The sequence below is a fragment of the Pongo pygmaeus genome, chromosome 11 (genome assembly GCF_028885625.2).
Source record: "Pongo pygmaeus isolate AG05252 chromosome 11, NHGRI_mPonPyg2-v2.0_pri, whole genome shotgun sequence".
Lineage (NCBI taxonomy): Eukaryota > Metazoa > Chordata > Mammalia > Primates > Hominidae > Pongo > Pongo pygmaeus.
The window spans coordinates 108,681,652-108,704,472 of record NC_072384.2 but is presented as its reverse complement, the minus strand read 5'-3'; the positions used below and the strand labels follow the sequence as shown (position 1 = coordinate 108,704,472).

The window sequence follows — 22,821 nt, the reverse complement described above, 5'->3', positions numbered from 1 at the left end:
CCACACTTTGAGAATTGCATTCTAAATAGTAGCTCGCTTCCTGGAATTAAGCATCTAGGTATAGATATATCTATCTATCTAGATAGACAGATTGATAGACAGATAGATATATCTAGATAGATCAACAGATAGATATATATCTAGATAGATCGACAGATAGATATAGATCTATCTATACAAGATTATTAGGTGTAAGGGATAATCCTAAGTATTATATCTATATATATCTATACAGATATATCCATCTATAAATAACTATACAGATATATCCATCTATAAATACCTATACAGATATATCCATCTATAAATACCTATACAGATATATCCATCTATAAATACCTATACAGATATATCCATCTATAAATACCTATACAGATATATCCATCTATAAATACCTATACAGATATATCCATCTATAAATACCTATACAGATATATCCATCTATAAATACCTATACAGATATATCCATCTATAAATACCTATACAGATATATCCATCTATAAATACCTATACAGATATATCCATCTATAAATACCTATACAGATATATCCATCTATAAATACCTATACAGATATATCCATCTATAAATACCTATACAGATATATCCATCTATAAATACCTATACAGATATATCCATCTATAAATATCTATACAGATATATCCATCTATAAATATCTATACAGATATATCCATCTATAAATATCTATACAGATATATCCATCTATAAATATCTATACAGATATATCCATCTATAAATATCTATACAGATATATCTATCTATAAATATCTATACAGATATATCTATCTATAAATATCTATACAGATATATCTATCTATAAATATCTATACAGATATATCTATCTATAAATATCTATACAGATATATCTATCTATAAATTTGTGGTTTTGGCCACTATGTTTGGGATAATCTGTCACCGAGCAAGAGAAAACTAACACAGTTGAAAAAGAACTTATGCAGTTCAAATACCTTAAGAAAAACCACTTATTTAAGCACAGAGATTTTAAAAACAACCAAAACTGCGGAGTATAAAATAAATAAGGACCCTATTATATACTCAGAGCATCCACGACTTTCCTTTGTAGCACTTGCTGTCACCATGATGCTACCCTCAGTGATGCAGCAAACTGTAGCTTTTATAAACATTTCAAATAAATAAATTATAAGTGATCATTTTATTTCAGGTTATAACATAAAAGTAATCCAGGTCATAGTTCCTTGAAACCTCACAAATTCAAAATGGAAAACCCTACTGGATATCATTACTAAAGTATGTATTAAACTATCCCTGCTAAGTATTATAAATGGAACTAACTATATTTCTATCGATTAAGGACCAAAGACAAGACTACATTTCATACCTTGCTTTCTTCCCCTTGTCTCAGTCTTCCAGGACTTGGAGGAACTGAAGGTCTCTTTCTACCCTTTTCCTGTTGGAAAAGGTCCTGCAACCTGTGGCCAAAAGCAAAAAAAAAAAAAAAAAAAAAAAAAAGTATGGTTTGTTTCTAGTCCCTTGAGTGCTGTTTATAAATTTTCTCTTTACAACTTTGAAATCACAAAGTTTTCCTATTTGGATTACCATAGTCTTTAAAGTTATATATAAATAAGAGTAAGTTTTTGTCATATCTAATTAACCAGGAGCATTTGTTGATCTGACTATAGTTGTAAAAAAAAAAAAATAGCAAATTATTATAAAGAAAAATACTTCTAAAAAATAAATATTTAAATAAAGGCATAAGATAAACATTTCAATATACAATATATTTGAAATTGCTGGCCAAAAACCAATAGTGACTTATGGCATACTAATTCAGTTAAAAACAATTCAACAGCACACACATCTGAACAACATCGTTTCAAATTATATTAGAAACAGCATCAAAGGCTGTTCTCTTTAGTTTTTACATCTTCACAAGCTACCTCAAATACAGCACATATACTTTAAAATATAAAGAGGAAAGGAGAGTGACAGGAAACAAAAGGTTCTTTAACCTGAGCACAAAATGAAACACCCATAATAAAAAATTTTTAAGTTTTAAGGTATCACATTAGAACAAATGTGGCAATAATATTAAAGAAAACCAGACTGCAAAATCACACCTGTTATTCCAAGCTTGCAGCACTTCACAGAGACTTTGTTTCTTGGCAATGAGTGACTCAAAGACCGACTGCAGTTGCTGAGGGGTATCTACAGAGGAAGACATGAGCCTTGCTTGCATCTTCTCAATCCAGTTCTTGAACTCACCTTCTTCCATCTACAAGGAACAGAAACAACTTCAGGAGACAGAGACACTATACAGACATACACCAAAAGAAACTGCTATTAAGTTAATAATTAACTTTTGAATTTTCTACCAAAGAAATAAATTACCTCTTTCTGTGCAAAAATATCTTCCATTTTTTCCTCTCTTGTTTTACTAAATGTATCAGTTTTCAAAGATGCAAGTCTTTCATCAATGGCAAGATATACCTGTGAAACTCTAACAATAGAGAGAACATTAAACACTTTAGAAAGGGTGAATCAAATTTTCTATCTCACATAAATAGAAAAAAAAAGCTACATGCAAAATGTAATTGAAATTATGTTTTACCTAATTAAGAATTACATACAGTTTTGCAGAGTAAATAAGACCTAAAAGGATGTACTTCAAAATTTTAAGTTGTTATGTCTAAAAGAGTTTGGCTTCTTTTTTATTATCTTTCCATAGCGTCTACAATTTTCTTTTTGTACACCAAGCATGCATACCATACAATTAGAAAATTTACATTTTCAAAGAAAGTAAAATGAATAAATCTGATACTTTAAAATAGCTGTAAATAAACAAAAAAAGATGATAAAAGAAACTGAACTTACTTTTGAAAGAAGTCCTTCAGATCCTGAAGAAGGGACACTTTTAATGGGGCCTGACGCTTAATGAATATTTTGGGGAGTGGAACACATACTTCAAGAAGCCGAATGGGAGAATAACTGAGAAGAAAATACAAGGACCAATAGAAAATGAAAAATAGTTTAATACCTTGAATAGAGCTGTATCATGATGTTCAACTATATCCTATGAGGCATAAGAGAAAAAGTTTCTATAAAATGGCATTTTAAAACTATCACAAAAATAATTTTCAGCCATTACAATAAATATCCTCCCCAATTCTGGAGGGATTTTGTTTTATCTTTCATTACGCTGTAGTACCATCATTTATCCCTTGAAGTTATCCTTACCTGCTGTAAAACCAAAAACGATTGCTATAAACCATCCCTATTAATAAGGAAACTAAAATACCTACATCTAATTGTAGGTATTCATTACTTTCCAGCTCCTGAAGATTCTTCATGAGTCTTTTGTTTCCTTTCCACCTGAGGGTTTATATTGACTAATAAATGCTACAACCCCACTCCCCTGCAAGGCCCTACATGCGTGGTTAAAAACTCTTGCTTAAAAAAGGGAATAAGCTCTAATTAGCAAATATCTCCTGAGGGTCTATTATGTGCCAGACACTGTTTTAGGTGCTGAGGATATAATACTAACAATTCCTGTTCTCATAATTCAGGAAAAACAAGATTCAGGTAACAAACAAAACAAATACATATCAGATGTTCAGTACTATGGAGAAAAATATAGCAAGAAAGAGAAGCAGAGTGCTAGGATGGGGGAGTGTCAGGGCAGGTGAAATGTGAGCAAAGACTTGTAAGACGCAAGGAAGCAACAAGCAGATATCTGGGGAATGAGCAATTCAGAGAGCGAAGAACAAGTACAAGGCTCCCAGGCAGCAACCTACCTGACATACCTGAGGCCCAGTCAGGAGGCCAGTGGGGCAGCGGCAGGATGAGTGAAGAGAGAGCAGTAGGAGGTAAGAGCAGAGAGGTCCTGGGCAGCCAGTGCAGGTAGATTAAAGGCCAGTAAATGGACTTTGGCTTTCACTCCGGGTGAAACAGACACCCTTTGGAGTGTCCAGAGCAGAGGAGTGGCCTTAGCTGATTGCCCCTTAACAGAACCACTCTGACTGCTGTGTTGAGAAGAGGCTAAAGGGACAAGGCCAAAGGGAGACTGCTAAGGCTACTACAATAATCCAGGTGAAAGATAACAGACGCTCAGCCCAAAGTGGTAGTGGTAGAGGTGGTAAAAAGTGCTCAGACTCTGGATATATTTTGAAGGCAGAACCTAAAGGCTTTCTCAAATTATTTAATACCACAATGGCAACTATCAATTATTTGAACACAGAGTTTTAGCTCTATCAGAAATATGTGATTATCCTTCTGATGGTTAATGTCTTGGCAAAAATTCTGACAGACTTTCAGATGCCATCAGATGCCAAAACAATGGTTAAGAGTTAGGCCAGGGCCCGACATGGTGGCTCACACTTCTAATCCCCACACTTTGAAAGGCCAAGGCAGGAGAATCACTTGAGCACAATTCAAGATCAGCCTGGGTAACAGTGAGATCCTGTCTCATATTTTTCTAAAATTTTTATATTAAAAATTTTTTTTAAAAAAGAGTGAGGCTGGTAGAAGATTGACCAAGGGTCAAATCATTACTCCATCACTTGAGAGCTCTGTAAGTGAATGATCGTAAGCTCTGTAAGTGAGGATAATAAGAACTATTTCGTAGGGTAAAGAGTAAATAAAATAATACTGAAAGTTCTTAATACAGTCTGGTCCTCTGCATTTATAAGGGTAGAAATGGGGAATCCCACAAATTAATTCAATCTAGTAACAGTGAAAATGTTAAAAAATTCTTAAGGGATTATGAGATCTGAGATCATGCACAAGATTCCTAGGATTTCTTACCTGAAAGACGCCACCATCTGGTTATAGGAGAAATACTGGTGATAATCATGATGGATGGAGTGACCACAGGGCTCAGCGTTGGCTCTGCGAGTATACTGGTGCCCATAAAATCTAAGTTCAAGGTATTTTGCAAATGACATAGACCAGGACTCATTGGAAAGAGCAACAACTGGTGTTACCTGGAATTCAGCAAAAACAGTTTACCTAATCACATATTGAGAATCTCTTTTTCAAAAAATAACATTTTCTTTTCTTTTTTTTTTTTTTTTGAGACGGAGTCTCGCTCTGTTGCCTAGGCTGGAGTGCAGTGGCACGATCTCGGCTCACTGCAAGCTCCGCTTCCCGGGTTCAGGCCATTCTCCTGCCTCAGCCTCCTGAGTAGCTAGGACTATAGGCACACGCCACCACGCCCGGCTAATTTTTTGTATTTTTAGTAGAGACAGGGTTTCACGATGTTAGCCAGGGTGGTCTCGATCTCCTGACCTCGTGATCCGCCTGCCTCAGCCTCCCAAAGTGCTGGGATTACAGGTGTGAGCCACCACACCCGGCCAACATTTTCTTTTGTAATACAAATGTAATATATTCTGACTGCAGAAAACTGGGAAAAGAATGAGAAAGTTCAAAGGTGGGTGGACTTGGGGGTGGTGGAGGAGAGCAGCATCACCAATAAACCCACCAACAACATCAATATACTAATATATGTTTACTTTTGATGTATTTATATATATATATGCACACACACACATATACATATATACATACATACATGGACACGCACACGGCCAGTATATTTGTAAATAAAAACTCCTATAGTTTCATAATCTTTTACTTAGCAATATATCGTGAATATTTTCCCACATAAAATATTCTTGCACAACTTTTCAAATGGCTTCAGAGTATCTGGACAAGTATTTAACCAATCCTTACTGATGTGCCTTTAAGACGTTACAAGTTTTTCCATACTGAGATGATGTTCTGATGAACATCCTTGTATATACATATTTACAAATATCCACAATTATTCCCGTGGGATAAATTAATAAAGGTGGGAATTGGTAAGTCAAAGGGCATAAACATTTATATGATCTTTGATAATTTTTGCCACATTATCTTCCAAAACAAGTGCACCAGTGTATACAGTCTCCAACAATATTTAAGAATATCAATTTCCCCCACTTTCTTACCCAATCCTAGGAATTAGAATTGAAATTTTTGAAATGTAACCTCCTAAAGAAAAAATTTTAAAGAGATTTTACTGATATATGCTTATCTGACTACTAATGAATAACATTTATTTGTTATTTGTTTAGTAACCATTTGCATTAAATTGCATTGTCATGTCCTCTGCCCATTTTTCTATTATCATGGCTTATAGAAATTTGATATTACATATATTTATGTTTAGTCATATATGTTGTATTTTTCCCTGACACTAGAAGTTTTTCATTTTAGTGTAACAAAATTTACCTTTTCCTTTCTAGCATAAAAAAAGCAGAAGTTTCTGTTTTAAAATAAAGTGCATATAGCAAAGCATGTAAGTCATAAAGACCAAATTTAAGTTATTCATTTAGTACCACGGTCAGTCTACCCAGTTAACATATTCTACAACAAACTATTACCAGCTAACTAATAGGAACTAAAGTCAGTAAGAACAAGTATGAAACTAAGACTGAGAATTGCTAGAAATAATTTTATGTCTGTATGTTTGCTGCTGCAGGTGCAACTTTGATTTTGCCCTTCTCTACCACTGATTAATGTAGGTCGTGCTATTATTTTATATATAATTCCCATATGTGCCTTCCAAAAGCACACTTTGAAATAACCCAATTAAGGCCAGGCGATGTGGCTCACACCTGTAATACCAACACTTTGGGAGGCCGAGTTGGGTGGATCACCTGAGGTCAGGAGTTTGAGACCAGCCTGGCTAATGTAGTGAAACCTTGTCTCTATTAAAAATACAAAAATTAGCTGGGCATAGTGACGCATGCCTGTAGTCCCAGCTACTCCAGAGGATGAGGCAGAAGAATAGCTTGAACTCAGGAGACAGAGGTTGCAGTGAGCAGAGATCACACGACTGCACTCTAGACTGGGCGATAGAGCAAGACTCTGTCTCAAAAAAAAAAAATAATAACCTAATTAAGGTAATAAGTTAAATTTGGAACATTTTATCCAGATTGCAAGCAGTCTGGATAAAAATCATATATTAAAAAAAAACACAATATTGGCACCAACTTTTTGCCCCAGAGTTAGAAAAGTAAAGAAAGGCACAAAGAAGAAACAAAACACATGTCCCTTTCTCAAGAACATGCATAAAAACCAGTAGAGATCAATTTCAACATGGTCTCATCTGTATGTGAATAGAAATGCTGATATAGGCTCAAATTTATTATACAAATATCCTAATATACTGCAGTTATTGCTTTACAAGTCTGTCTCCTCCCCTAGAGAACAGAAGTCATTCCTTATTCTTTTTTTCATTCCTAGGGCCTAGCACAGTATCTGGCACATAAATGGTGCTAAATGTTTGTTGAATGAATAAACAAACAAAATTGAGATATGTCAAGATACAACCTCAAGATACTTTACTGTATAAGGCACTTGTATTTTATTTAATGACTGATACACTCCTAAGATGGGATCTTCAAAAAACGATTACTAGATTGAACATACAGCACTGGAAGGTAAAATAACAATGACAAATAGAGCTCTATAACAAATAACAAATCCAGTACCATATAGGAAACCTTCTCCTCAGAAAAAAAAAACCATACAAATAAAGAAATAAATGGCAAACAAAATATAGTAATAGGGTCTATTTACCTGTTTGCAGATTCTACACCAGGAATATGTAAGAATTGTATGCTGATATCCAGGTACTGGAGAATCCAACTCCTTCAGGATTATCTGCACACAGCCTTGGCCATGAACAAAGCGCCGAATATGATGTACCATGGGGGTATCACAGAACATGCTTGGACACTGATAAGAAGGCCTTTGACAAACAAAAGAGCCCTTCTCACATTAAGCATGAAACAGAAATCAGAACCACTGTCAAAGTGCAGCGTGACTAGTGGACAATCTGCACAAGGTACTCATGCTGCTCTGAGCCTGCAGCTGAACATCATCTTCAGCTACAGCATGGTGATAGTTTCCATTTGTTAGGCACCTTCTATTTGCCAAACCATTTTAAAACATTTCCTTTTACCTTCTGACAATTCTAGGGATTGTTATTCCCTATAAAGGGGACTAGTAAAGTGCTTTGTCATGTAAGTGGCAAGTGATGATGCTAAGACTTAAACTGAGGTCTAGATGATTCCAACATTTTACCTCTCATTTGAATCACTGTAAAAAAACAGGTATCTGAAAAATGTTGATGGTAGGGTAATTAGATGGGCAGAGATATGAGGAATGTTCTGGATAAGAGATCTCAGTTTAAATATGAAATAGATTACTTCTTTGAATGATATACTCTGATATGCACTATGAAAGTGAGGATCATGTAACAGTCACTTGACATCCAACTCATGTTTACATTTTAGGTTGAAATTTTGAGCATCAAAAATGTGTAATGGAAGAGAAGGAAGAAATATGTTCTTACCTGAAACAGTATCTCTCTAAAAATATTCCTAATGTAAGATCATTCTTTCCATAAAATTCCATTGTTACAATCCTAAAGAAGAGACCACCTCTTAGAAACATAAGAATTACCATGCACCAGAGACATTTCATGAGACCACGAATTATGATTACCTATTAAATGTATGGTACTTAACAATGAAGTATGAAAGCAGGTAATGTTCTTTGTTGTTATGAAACAGGTTTTAACTCATCCAATAAAACAAGTTTAGACTTGCCACACTAAAGCATCTTTTTCACTCCCAATCCACTAGTATCTTATGAAACTAATGAGGATGCATAAACTATAATATTAATTTAGTAAAACTGATCTGAGTTAAGAAGAGGTAAAGGTTTTCTTTACAAAGGCTTAAGCCCTGTCAGCACAAGGTGGGACTCTGGTCTCCTACTCTCTTGTCCATGCCTTTACTGAGCATGGAAAACAGCAATTCTTGCTAAAGTGCCAGTTTCTAACTTTTTATCTAACCTATAAATGCTCACAAGACAGTTTGGCTATATAACTGTTGAAATCCACATCTTATTCAAGCCTTGACCTATATATAAACTCCCAAAGAAAATTCCCATGGGTTCTGCCAGTCCCAAGTCTGCCTGCTGAAGCTACACTACTAGAAGAATCCATGAGCTCACTGCTGGAAATAAGTGTTTCAGGTATCCAAAATTAAAACACAGAATGTTTTGGCATGAAAACAGTGCCCTCCAAAAAGAAGTTATGTTCCATAGTACTTTTAAAACTAAAGGTGAACTATGTAATGTAAGGCTATGTAAGTCTGTGTGAGGTTTTTGTGACAATAATTTGAAAAAAATAATTTAAAACATAAAATGTATTTCAGTTTCTATCAATCTACTTAAGTTTTAGACCAAAACCCATTAATAAAGCAATAGGTTGACTGCTTTTATAAAAACTATGCCTGAAGGAAAACCTGCCTAAATTGTACATGCTATCATCAAAATGCTTATAAACAAGCTTTTTGTGTGTCAACTTTCTCACTTTTTTAAGTACATGTTGGGCATCCCTAATCTGAAAATCCAAAATCCAAAATGCTCCAAAATCTGAAACTTTTGAGTCCTGATATGATACCACAAGAGAGAAATTCCACAACTGAAACCTTTGCTTTCTGGTGGTTCAATGTATACAAACTTTGTTTTATACATAAAATTATTACAAATCTTATATAAAATTAACTTCAGGCTACGTGTACAAGGTGTATATGAAACACAAATGAATGTCATGTTTAGACTTGGGTCCCATCCCCAAGATAACTCATTAAGTATATGCAAATATTTCCAAATTTGAAAAAATATTAAATCCAAAACACTTCTGGTCCCAAGCATTTCAGATAAGGGAAAGTCAACCAATACAAATTCCTCTTCTATCCCTCACATTTTTTTCACTCTTAATGTACTCTCATTTACTTCTACTCATGAACAAACATGTATTTTCATATTTACTTCACAAGTTTAAAAGTTCTATCAATTCATATATGACCAGCAGTGTGCTGTGTACCTAAATACAGGTCCTAATGACTGTTTTTGTCTTTGTTTTTTTTTAATTGCTGGAATTCTGTTCTTAAGTGGAATAGTGTAGGGGGAAAAGAATCCTACCAAGGACTGACACAGGCACTAGGAGCATTGCTGGACTGGGCAGAAGAGCTGCTGAAGAGCACACAAAGTCTCTGGTGGTTAATGGGATTCAGACAGTCCACCTGAAAAAGAAGGAATGAATGGATGAGCAAGCGACTGCAACCACATTCAACCCCAATTCACCAAACACACTCCACTCTATTTGTAAAGCCTCCAATTATCACTGTAGGGGCTCTGGTCAAGATTTAAAACTACAGAAAACTAAATATAAGGAAGAAGGGCAGTTGGTTTTTGAGAAAAGACAACCCAAAAAGTTTCAATTAAACTTAAAAATACAAAACAATGTCTAGATAGCTTGTTTTCTTAACTTACTCTTTATTTTACACAACTGCACTAAATTATTTCGGAAGAAAAATTAATTAAATATATCCATACTTAACAGTCTGAACTGATGGGATATAACATCAATCTGAGACACCCAGAAATCTAAATTCTAAAGTGTTTATTTATCTATGCTTATGGCTGTTTTTGATCATTACAAAGGTAAAACCAGCTCAGCTCTCTGTTAAAATTGAAATAGTATAGAAGCATATGAAGAAGTTCATAAAATACACAAAACTGCTCCTCCTATGATTCTACTCCACCTCCTAAGCTGAGGAGTTTGACTCTGTGGTTTTAAAATATCTATTCTTTTTGCTAGTTTACATACCTGTTCCACATACACACGTCACTTCCTAAGTACACATAGCGGATTTTGTTTTTATAAATATGGAATAATATAATGCAACACATATTAAAACATAATTTGCTTTTTAACACTTCAAATATATCATGGGCTTTATCCAAGTCATTAAATGACTTGAGATCCTGCTCATCCTTAAACTGTTTCAATAAACATCTTTGTACATATATTCTTACAAAATGCAAGCACCCTTACATAAGCAAACTTAATTATTTCTGCAGGATAGATTATAAAAAGTTGGAGTCCTGGGTCAAAGGTATATACATGTATGTGTAAATTAATAGAGACTTTCCTATCACTTTCTATAAATTTATACAAATGTACATATACCTACATTTGTATAAACTTACATAAAATTTATGAAAGGTGTTTTTCCATGCCATCATTAACCATGGGTCTTTTACGACTTTCCTTTTTGTCAATCTCACAAATAAAAAATTATTTAGCACCACTATTATTTAGCACTTCCTTGACTACTAGTGAAATTGAACATATATTATTTAGCACTTCCTTGACTACTGGCGAAATTGGACATCTTTTCGTTTTATTAAACAATTGCATTTCCTCATCTAGCAATGGATTTGTTAATTAGTTTTATTGCTACCATTATCAATAATGGATCTATAAACCTTCCTTAATTTGCTCTCAATTTATGCCTAAAAAGAAAAAGGTCACTGTCGTAGTTAAATAACAAGGTAAAATGTTTTATGTTAAAAAAAAAAAAAAGAGCTAACTTTTTTTAGAAAACAAATATATTTCCTGCTAACTTTTTTTAAAAAACACATCTATTTCCTACAATAAGCTTCCATCTCTCACTCCCTGACACAAGGATCCAGGATTATCATACCACATCCAAGTCATGTTGTCAGAAATTTTAAGCAGCTCCACATTTCCCCTTACTTATTTCAGGGATCTTCCTAGCTTACTATAAGCTCATCTTAAAACCCTGAAATCCAGTTTCATTACAATTCTGCTTCATACATATTAAAGTAACACATAAGCCAACAGACTCAAGACAAAAACAAAAATAGCATAGGAGAAGAAATATTTCACAAATCTGCATGCAGTCTGCCAAACTGATTTTTTTAGCCTGCCTTTGAGGAGTCATTCAACACATCCTAAATGCACAGGACCATCAAAAAGTGGTCTGGCTCACCTTTGTTGACCACACAGCATCACTCAGAATAAGCCCTCTCTCTTCATTACCCTCGTTTTTGCTTCCTGATTTGCCACTTGAAGTACTTGATGCATCCTTTGAATGAGCAAAAGGGTCTGAATTTTTGGGCTGAATTCTTCCTCCTCTGGCTCGATAATCGGCCAGCATTCTACCCAAGCTCTGGCTATCGCCCAGATGCTCAGCAATTCTAGTGCTCACTAGCTCATGTGAGGGTAAGACTTGAATAGACTTGGCCTGAATACTTCCATTCATGCCCTGAAGTCCAGAGAGATCCCTGAGCAGCTGTTTCTTCCTCCTGTTCTCCATTTCTTTGAATTCTTTATTGAGGAGAGGAGACCAGTAAACCTGCTCTGCAAAATAATCTCTGGTAGAGCATCTCATCCCCTTTTCAGTTAAAAGAAAGGGTTCTCGGAATGTGATTACTGGGGAGATACAGAGGATCACATCTTTTAATTCCTGCTTAAAGGCCAAAGAATAAGTCTTTCGTTTATCTTCAGAGGAGGTGACTTCCTCAGTAACATATAATCCAGTGTCATCCTGTAGAGGGTCTCTAAAGGCTCTTATCTGGCTTTTGGGATCCTGCAGCACAACTGTTTGCTGCAAACTCTCTGGCTGCTCGCTGCCTAAAGCATCTTGTTGGTCATCCACAGGGAGTGGCAACAATGATTCCGGTACAGGTGCAAAGAAAGCACAAGGGAGACCAGCCGGGCAAGCTGTTGTGCTATGTTCTTGATGCTTCACAGACACAACAGCCTGTGGAAGATTTTTATTTTCCTGCTCACCCTTCTCAAACACAATCCTCGATTCCAGCAAACTGCTATCATCACAGGGCAGAGACTCAGGAGGGATGTCGGGATCCCAGGGGAGGGAACCTCCGCCATACTGCTCTTGGACAGCCCCCTCATGCCCTTGTCCCTCAATCAGGGAATGGAATGAAGGGTTTTGCATTAATGTGGGAGGCATAGCAAATTCATCCATGAGAAAGGATATTTCTAGTTGAGAATGATAAGCAACACAGATCATAAATATTAGGATCTCCTTAACTCGAGCCAGCTCATAATCAGAGCCTCCTCTTAGCTTGATTGTACAGCCTAGGTGCTGTGGACAACCTTCAAAAAACATCAGCGTCTTGGTTTGTTCTACAAATAAAAACAAACAGAAAGTTAAGATGGTGGAGGTGGCAATCCAGAAGTCCAAATAGAATTAATTCACTCTCTTAACATCTGTAAAAGAAAAACTCTTACATGAATAAGATCACAGTTGCCTATCCTCACTTACCCACTATTAATAAGTATTTCCTAGTAAGTAAACATTGTAGTAGTGATAAGTTAACTCTTTTCCTCAGGTCAGTCTATGCTAAAGATCACTCACCATTAGGCAACTGAAATATCTGCATATAAAATTTGTGACAAGTGCCCAGGTGCGGTTTCGTAAGCAGCTGGTCCATTGACATCACTAAATCACCTTGGGTCATTCGACTGATTCGTTCCAAAACTTGCTACAAAACAGAAAAACATTATATTACAAAACTAGAGAAGAATAAAAATCCTTATAAATTTAATCTGGAAAAGTAATGGAAAAATTAAAAAATAACATTCACAAATTTCCTTTTTAATAAATATATGATCAATTTTTTTATTCCGGATTCTTCTACACTTAGTTGCTTAGTAATCAATATATGCCCACTGAAACCTTACTCATATTAATAACATTATAAAAATGCACTTAAGCATCATGGATTACCACAAGATACTGTGGGGAGAAAAACAGCTTCCTAGAATTGGCCCCTGTTCTGCACAGGGTAAACTTTTCAAGGGAGAGAACGTTTTCTGCTTGAGCAATTCTCCAACAAAAACAAAGGATCAACAAATACCTAGTGATTAACTAATGTCCATTTCACTTTTGGTCTTGTAGACACCAGTAAGTATTACATAATCAATTATACTTTCTTCCAGTTCCAGTCTGAAATTCTCAATCTTAATGAAATAGGTGCCATATCTTCTGTCCCACTTTCAATACAAATAGAACAGCAAAGAAAAAAAGATTCTTGTATACCTACCATACGTGCATATAAATTTAAAAGCTGTGATTTTTTTTAATAAAATAGAAAATTAAAAACACTCACTGACTTTACATTAATGACCAAAGTAATGCCATGTTCCAATAACATGTCCTGGGCAATCCGAGACACTGTTTTCTCAACTAGAACCAAGGTGGGTCGAACATCAACTATTCGCTGGACATAATTCTTCAAGAATTCCCTTTCCTAAGTAAGATAAATCAGAAATATTACACCTGGTAAAATGCAGTATCTGGACATATTAAAATATCATCAGAGTGAACAGGCAACCTACAGAATGGGAGAAAATTTTTGCAATCTACTCATCTGACAAAGGGCTAATATCCAGAATCTACAAAAAACTCAAACAAATTTACAAGAAAAAAACAAACAACCCCATCAAAAGTGGGTGAAGCACATGAACAGACATTTCTCAAAAGAAGACATTTATGCAGCCAACAGACACATGAAAAAATGCTCATCATCACTGGCCATCAGAGAAATGCAAATCAAAACCACAATGAGTTACCATCTCACACCAGTTAGAATGGTGATCATTAAAAAGTCAGGAAACAACAGGTGCTGGAGAGGATGTGGAGAAATAGGAACACTTTTACACTGTTGGTGGGACTGTAAACTAGTTCAACCATTGTGGAAGACAGTGTGGTGATTCCTCAAGGATCTAGAACTAGAAATGCCATTTGACCCAGCCGTCCTATTACTAGATTATAAATCATGCTGCTATAAAGACACATGCACATGTATGTTTATTGTGACACTATTCACCATAGCAAAGACTTGGAACCAACCCGAATGTCCATCAATGATAGACTGGATTAAGAAAATGTGGCACATACACACCATGGAATACTATGCAGAAACAAAAAAGGATGAGTTCGTGTCCTTTGTAGGGACATGGATGAAGCTGGAAACCATCATTCTCAGCAAACTATTACAAGGACAAAAAACCAAACACCGCATGTTCTCACTCATAGGTGGGAATTGAACAATGAGAACACTTGGACACAGGAAAGGGAACATCACATACGGGGGCCTGTCATGGGGTGGGGGAGGGGGGAGGGATAGCATTAGGAGATATACCTAATGTAAATGACGAGTTAATGGGTGCAACACACGAACATGGCATATGTATACATATGTAACAAACCTGCACATTGTGCACATGTACCCTAGAACTTAAAGTATAATAAAATATATATATATATATATAAAGATAGCTTGACTATTATCAATCTTAGCCTAAATTTTCTTCATCCACAAATAAGTCTGTAAGAAAATTAATTCAAACACAGTAAGAATCTCATTCATCATTCTAAACTTGATTATGCTGACAAGAGTTTCAGGAGAAATTCCATGCTCCAACTAACTTTCCTTGAGAGATTTTCAATTCTTAATTTAAAAGCCAAGAATCCAATTAGCTAGTTCAGAGGTTAAAAAAAAACAAGAACAACAAAAACCCTAACCTCACAACTCCCAAAATAAAAGCAATTTCTAAGTTTTTTTTGTTTGTTTGTTTTTGTTTTTAAGAGACGGGGTCTCATTCTGTTACCCAGGCTGGAGTGCAGAGGTGCCATCATAGCTCACTGTGACCTCAAAGTCCTGGGCTCAAGCAATCCTCCTGCTTCACTCTTCTAGGACTACAGGCACACATCACCATGCCTGGCTAATTTTTTCTATTTTTTGTAGAAACAGAGTCTCACTATGTTACCCAGGCTGGTCTTGAACTCCTGGCCTCAAGCAATCACAAGTGTCAGCCACTATGCCCATCCCTAAGTTGTTTTAATATGATTATGAATTCTCTCCTCTACATTCTGAAACCAACATGAGTTATCCCTTTTTCTGGATCTCTGAATAAATAACTCTAACAGATGCTATTTCAGCTACTTCCTAATTCCAATTTCCCAACAGATCATATAATACCTAGAACAGCTACAGTTAAAGATCTCAAACATAATGCTAATAGAATTTTATCACAAAGGCTTAATTTCAAAAGAAATGAATATTGTGGCTCATGCCTGTAATCCCAGCATTTTGGGACGCCTTGGGCGGATCACCTGACGTCTGGCGCTCAAGACCAGCCTGGCCAACATGATGAAACCCCGTCTCTACTAAAAAAAGTACAAAAATTAGCCAGGCGTGGTGGCAGGCACCTGTAATCCCAGCTACTCGAGAGGCTAAGGCAGGAGAATAGCCTGAACCCGGGAGGCGGGGGTTTCAGTGAGCCAAGATTGCACCATTGCACTCCAGCCTGGGGGACAAGAGCGAGACTTCGTCTCAAAAAAAAAAAAAAGAAAAGAAAAGAAAAAGAAAAAAGAAGTATTTTCCTTTATTCCTTTAGAGTTCTCTACTAAAATGTCTAGTCAAAACCCATCATTTTTACTGATAGCACAGCTGAATTCCAAAGAGAAAACAGCCCCAGGTCACAGAGTTCTTAAGTAATACAGCAGAGTTTTATAAAGCACTGTCCCTTTTACTACAACTCATTTTCTCTTATTGTTATCTAGGAAATCAGTACAAAAGTGATTGCTCCTACCACTCTTGAAAAAAATGTATTTACCTAGGAATTTTCAAGTAATGCTTTTCCTAAATGTTTCTGGAACCCAGCATAAGTGTTTCACTATAATATAATATACACATTCCTTAAAAGCTTCCATTTCGAATGACCACAAAGTAAAATTAACAGCATTTATGGGAGAAAAGGAGTTGGGGCAGAAAACTTAAAACCTATGCAACTTTATACCTTCAGCACTAACAAAGATAATAATTGGTACCTTAAGAGGAATCATGGAGAGCCCGGGCAGAGAGCTTCATATGGCATGAGGCTGCCTCAAGTGAAATTAAATGCACAAAAACTATTGCAACACTACAACTAGAAATGGAGCTCTGAGCAGTAAAGCTACCAAGAACCACACAGAGATGCGGGTGTGCCTCCCTGGGGAGAGAGCCCTGCAGGCAAAAGCTCACTTTTACTTTCTTAAAATAGAGCTGGAAGGGTTTCTGCCTGTGTAGTAGCTGAGCTGAGACTTTTTCCTTTCCAGCTGAGGGTTATAACCTACTGCGGCTATTCTGGGCCTCCTTGCTTAGGAAAAACCACTAAGAAACCAACACAACTTCCATCTGACATTATTCTGTTTGCCAACTACATATAAGCTAATTGGTATTCTAGAAATATGTTATAGTAGCATAGACTGTATTACAAACCAGAGACTCCATTAGAAATCTGATAAGTTTGAGAAATTCCCACAGTAAATCAGTGGATTAAGTGGGAAAGGGAAATTAGTATTTGGATTTTCACTTTTTCTTCCTTATATCCTTGAACAGTCACATGTTACCTTTAAGACTTTGAAACTTTAAAAATAATGAGCGACAGAGGTTTTGGTAAGCTATCAAGTTTGCCTATCCAATTTAATTAGCTAGAATTAAGTCAAAATCATTAAGAGTTTATAAGCATCATGGTACACAAACATCCCTCCAAATTATTATTTTCAGTAGTAAATTCTTACCTGAAGCACAATAGGATCAATGCAAGTAAACTTAGTTTCTTCTCTGTAGAGATACTCAATGGAACACTTCAACAGAAGAATTTTGGGGTTTTTAATACAAGAATTCATCTACAAAAAAATGAACAGTTTGTTAAAGTGTTTAAAGGTTTGCATTTTACAACCCTCCTTTAATTATAACTTTAAATCTATATTGTTCATAATTCCTATTAACTTAATGTATCTCATATTAGTATTAATATACTCTCACTTAGTTCTTTTATGGTATTAAATTTTTTCAAAGCAAATAATATGTTCAGAAAAATGCAAAATTCTTCAAAAAATGGCTTTTCTTTCTTAATACTACTTTGATCTTCTATACTCTTTAACTTTTTTTTTTATTTCTGATGTTGTAAGAAGAGACATCATGCCCTGAGTGTGCACGGAGGGAGCAGTATTTAATGACAGGTTACTTCACAAACTCTAAGAAATAAGCAACTTTAAAAGCCTATTTTAGTCTTTCTAAAATTCAAGAGGAGAAGTGGGAGAAAAGAATTAAAATGCCTCCTGAGCATATCGCTAATAGAATAAATTTCCAAACAATCATTAAGGTGGCAAGCTGAAATAGGAAACATGAAGCTCAAAAAGAAAATCTGAAAGCATCTCAAGAAGCAGAGACTCAAATAATATACCCTAACCGTGTGCTTAAAGCCACAGGCAGGATAGCAATAGAGGTTTCAGGCTGACCAAGTTTATGGACCCCAAACTGGCAAACAGTTCTGAAAACAGTGACTCACCAGCTGGGAAACTCAATTCAGGACTCTTTTTAGCAACTACAAATCAAGGACTATCTCTAATCAGTGGGGCAAGACAGTCATTCATGCATATGTTTCCACCACACCCACATACAAATTTTCCTCACTTTCTGAGAAGGCACAACATATTTACCTCTTAATTCAACAAATATCATTTAATTTGGTTTAAAGTTCTCCTTTAAAGGGTAATGTGTGGTTTTGGTAAGACTCTGTAGAAATATTGACTGATGTGGAATTATTGCAATAAAATACGCGATAAGTACAAAACTCAAGCCAAGTATATTTTTATTTATCTATGGTCACTAATAATTTTCAGGAATCTTAATGCCTTAGAAAAAACTATAATAAGCTCAACTTAGAAAAAAGTGAAAACAAGACTAGAGTTCATCCATCTGGTTGCTCAGGCTAGAAATCTGCCTCAGCTCTCGCTGTAACAAAATCAGTATCCCCAGAAGCGGGGCCAGGGTATCTCTGTTTTGAATGTTTCCCCTGGAGATTCTGAAGCACAGCAAGGTTTGAGAACACTACTATAGATCAATGGTATCTCAAAACCCAAGGACCAACAAATGACACTGGAAACACCTGAAGTGCCTACTTTTTTTTTTTTTTTGAGACGGAGTCTCACTCTGTTGCCCAGGCTGGAGTGCAGTGGCGTGATCTCGGCTCACCGCAACCTTCACCTCCAGGGTTCAAGAGATTCTTCTGCCTCAGCCTCCCGAGTAGCTGAGACTACAGGGACACGCCACCGTGCCGGCTAATTTTTGTATTTTTCGTAGAGACGGGGTTTCACCCTATGGCCAGGCTGGTCTCAAAGTCCTGATCTTGTGATCCGCCAGCCTCGGCCTCCCAAAGTGCTGGGATTACACACTCCGCCTAGTGCCTACTTTAAATACAGTACCACCATTTCCCTAACATCCATACACTGCCATTGCCCTTAACCTACTGAATGAGAATTTCTAGTGGTTAGGCTAAGAACAGGCATTTTTAAAAGGTCCACATGTGATCTCAATGTATGTACACTACACTGAGAATCAAAAGATTTCAGAATAAAGTTCAAGACCTTTAATGAGATACAAAGCCCTTGCCTGCTTCCTCCAGCTTCATCTACATTGCCCATATTACACCTTAGGAGCTCAGAGTCTCCTTAATACCTCAGGTTATCTCACTCCACTCCTTTGTGCTAGTGCTACAAAGATATAAGGTGAGAAGGATACCAGAAGAAGACTGACAGTTCTGTAGCCGAGCACCAGAAGAGCTATCAGTTTTAGAATGCTAAGCCTCTGGAAGGACTCCAGCCTACTAGAGAAACCCTGTCTCCCTAAGATGTAACAGGATCAGGAGATAAATAATGCCAGTATCTTACCATTCTATTAATCTAGAAGCCTGATCCTCCCCCCTTCCTCCTTCTGTCTGGTGAATTCCCATTATTCAAATTCCAATCCATTCATCCTCAGCTCTGGGAAATCTTCCCTGAACCTACCAAATTTCACCCCTATGGCAGACACAGCTGCCTTTCATTGTCCATTGTCCATTTCTTCCATGACTAAGGTACCCCAACTTGTTACCTAAGCACACAGCCATGGTTTGCTGAACTTCACTGCTGAACTGAGTCACATTACCTTTTTATGTGCAATGTTCTTGGTACAAACAAAGCCATTGACAACCACGGAATCAAACTTCTTTCCACCTGGGATCTAATGGAACAATTAAGAAAACAATAAAATTCAATGATAACATGCTTAGAATCTAGTTAGATGTATGCTATTATTTCCATTTTTTTAAACTATTATGTAATCAAATAAGAACAAAAAATTTCAGGAAATAATTCTTCCTTTCAACCAATGATCAATGGCATCTCTGCATGACTCTGTTTTCCCATCCCCTGTTCTCTAATGTACTATACTAGGACTCTAAAGTACTCACTGACTGAATAAACTAGTGCCATGTGGCAGTTAACACTATTGTTTAAGTTAAATATCATAGGGAAAAAGCACACACAGGACTCCATTACTATCTAAATCAGGGGTGTCCAATCTTTCGACTTCCCTGGGCCTCACTGGAAGAAGAACTGTATTCGGCCACACAAAATACACTAATAACAGCTGATGAGCTTAAAAAAAAATCTCAAAAAATGTCATAATGTTTTAAGAAAGTTTATGAATTGGTGTTGGGCCAGATTCAAAGCAATCTTGGGCTGCATGCAGCCCACAGGCCACGAGTGGGACGAGCTTGATCTAAATAAAGCAAATTACCCACTGCTTTTCCTCAGAACAGTGATCACAATCTGTGAGAACAGGCTTTCTCATAGCTGACTTGTCAAGAAGAGGAAGCAAGAAAGGAAGAACCTATCTCTGTTTGGGTTCCCAACTCATCTCCGATATAACTCATCCTTTCCATTCACCTCTCACTTCCTATGCGTGGCTTCCATGACTCCTAAGTGCACTGCTAACAAACAAAGCAGACAGGAAAACCTCCTACTCCTCACCTAGCACCCCTCAGGGTAATTACTCTTTTCAGATTACCATTAAAACAAAAATTACAATCAGTCCTGCCTCATCAGTTCCTAGCATTAGTAAAACATTAGCAGAGCTCACTTTTTTGATGTGAACAAACTGACGGATATCCATGTCATCATCCTGGTTCTTGACATCAGGTCGGACTGTCTGAACAACCTGGCAGACCAATGACACGATGATGTCCCTCCAAGATGATGACAGTGAGTCACTATGGAGCAACTGCTGGAGTAGTGCCATCATGTGGTTATGATTAGCTGAACTACAAAAATATTATAAGAAAGAAGTTTGCATAGTTAATACTGCCAGAGACAACAATTCTGATGATAAAACAAGCAGCCTACAAAGAAATAACATTTCAATTATGGCTCACAGATAAGATTTTCTAGGTCAATATCATTCTTTCATTATATCTGTACCTTAAGGATTTTGCATATAAATGAAATCTGAATATCTTCCACTAAGAAGTCCCCTGCAATTGACTGAAATGAAATTTTAACACGTAAAATGGGGACAGACAAGCACAGTTTGGGGCTTTTGTTTTTGTTTTTTTCTCTGAGATGAAGTCTTGCTCTGTTGCCTAGGTTGGAGTGCAGTGGCGGATCTCAGCTCACTGCAACCTCCACCTCTTGAGTTCAAGCAATCCTCCTGTCTCAGCCTCCGAGTAGTTGGGATTACAGGCCAGCGCCACCACGCCTGACTAATTTTTGTATTATTAGTAGAGACAGGGTTTGACCATGTTGGCCAGGCTGGTCTCGACCTTCTGACCTTGTGATCCTCCCGCCTCAGCCTCCCAAAGTGCTAGGATTACAGGCTTGAGCCACCGCACCCAGCCGGGGCTCTTGGTTTTATAAGAAATTTAATCACAAGTCAAAATAGACTTTATTTCCTAAGTAATCTTGGTATTTTTTTACTTTCTAAGGAAAAAGAAAAAGACCTCCCTTTTTAAGAGGAATGATGCATATGCTTATCAAGTCATTGAAGATAATAAAAGTGAAAAATTAAAATTAAAAATTTCACTGCCTTACAGCAATCTCTCCATGGCTTGTTTCTCCCCATTCTCCTCCCTCAGGAGCTCCAGGTTGTTATGATGCCAGCCCAAAGGTGTGAAAGGCAGCTCTTTGGATTTTTCCTCTACTCGACGATTAAATAAGGATTCTAAGTACAATATAAAATAAGAAGTTATTACTTCATTGTCCTGTTTTATACCATCTACTCATATATTTAGAAATTGCCCTTTGTCTTTATAAATGTTTTAAGTTAGCCAACATAAATTATTGGTGTAAAAAGGCAAGAACATGTAATAAACATATAAATAAAATGCATAAGAAAATACATACAAATACATAAAATACACTAAAAATACAGAAATGCAAGAATTAAGAAGAGCAGTAATTGGCAACAGCCAAAATCAGAAACAGAACTGTGAAAATCAAATGTACGTAACTAAGACTCTCAAGCCAATAATTATAAGCACAGCTTCTGAAAAGCAAATAAAATGAAACTTTTGCTTCTCCTTTTAATTTTTAAAAATGAGGGTGTTAATTTCCCCCTTTAAAATCACAAACTGGGCCGCGCATGGTAGCTCACGCCTGTAATTCCAACACTTTGGGAGGCCAAGGTGGGCAGATCACCTGAGGTCAGGAGTTCGAGACCAGCCTGGCCAACATGGTGAAACCCCATCTCTACTAAAAACACAAAAATTAGCTGGGCATGTTGGCACACGCCTGTAATCCCAGCTACAAGGGAGGCTGAGGCAGGAGAATCACTTGAACCTAGGAGGCAGAGATTGCAGTAAGCCAAGATCGCACCACTGCACTCCAACCTGAGTGACAGAGTGAGACTCCATCTCAAAAAAAAAAAAATCACAAACTGAAAACTGCATTTGACAGAAATCTGAATGCTGGCAAAAGAACACATGATAGCGTGGGTGATGAATTTTCAAGAAAGAAGCTCAGCTCAGATATCACAAAACAACAGATGACAGTGTAGAAAGT

General features: G+C 36.5%; 1 protein-coding gene across 28 annotated transcripts in view; it reads right to left on the bottom strand.

Moving 5' to 3' along the window:
• Positions 1–22,821, bottom strand: part of PIKFYVE (phosphoinositide kinase, FYVE-type zinc finger containing) — a 91,254-nt gene that overhangs the window by 21,076 nt on the left and 47,357 nt on the right. For 26 of the 28 annotated variants that reach the window (XM_063647853.1, XM_054477753.2, XM_063647843.1 and 23 more), the window contains 15 exons: positions 21,853–21,982; positions 20,906–21,086; positions 19,931–20,005; positions 17,521–17,628; positions 14,063–14,203; positions 13,309–13,435; positions 11,917–13,076; positions 10,040–10,140; positions 8,400–8,471; positions 7,622–7,793; positions 4,802–4,980; positions 2,873–2,986; positions 2,390–2,498; positions 2,119–2,273; positions 1,380–1,470 (listed from right to left, as the gene is read on the bottom strand). In XM_063647853.1, the coding sequence (XP_063503923.1) occupies positions 1,380–1,470; positions 2,119–2,273; positions 2,390–2,498; positions 2,873–2,986; positions 4,802–4,980; positions 7,622–7,793; positions 8,400–8,471; positions 10,040–10,140; positions 11,917–13,076; positions 13,309–13,435; positions 14,063–14,203; positions 17,521–17,628; positions 19,931–20,005; positions 20,906–21,086; positions 21,853–21,982 (2,915 nt within the window). The remainder of the gene's footprint in view (positions 1–1,379; positions 1,471–2,118; positions 2,274–2,389; positions 2,499–2,872; positions 2,987–4,801; positions 4,981–7,621; positions 7,794–8,399; positions 8,472–10,039; positions 10,141–11,916; positions 13,077–13,308; positions 13,436–14,062; positions 14,204–17,520; positions 17,629–19,930; positions 20,006–20,905; positions 21,087–21,852; positions 21,983–22,821) is intronic. The other 2 variants (XM_063647859.1, XM_063647861.1) reach the window with 1 other exon arrangement.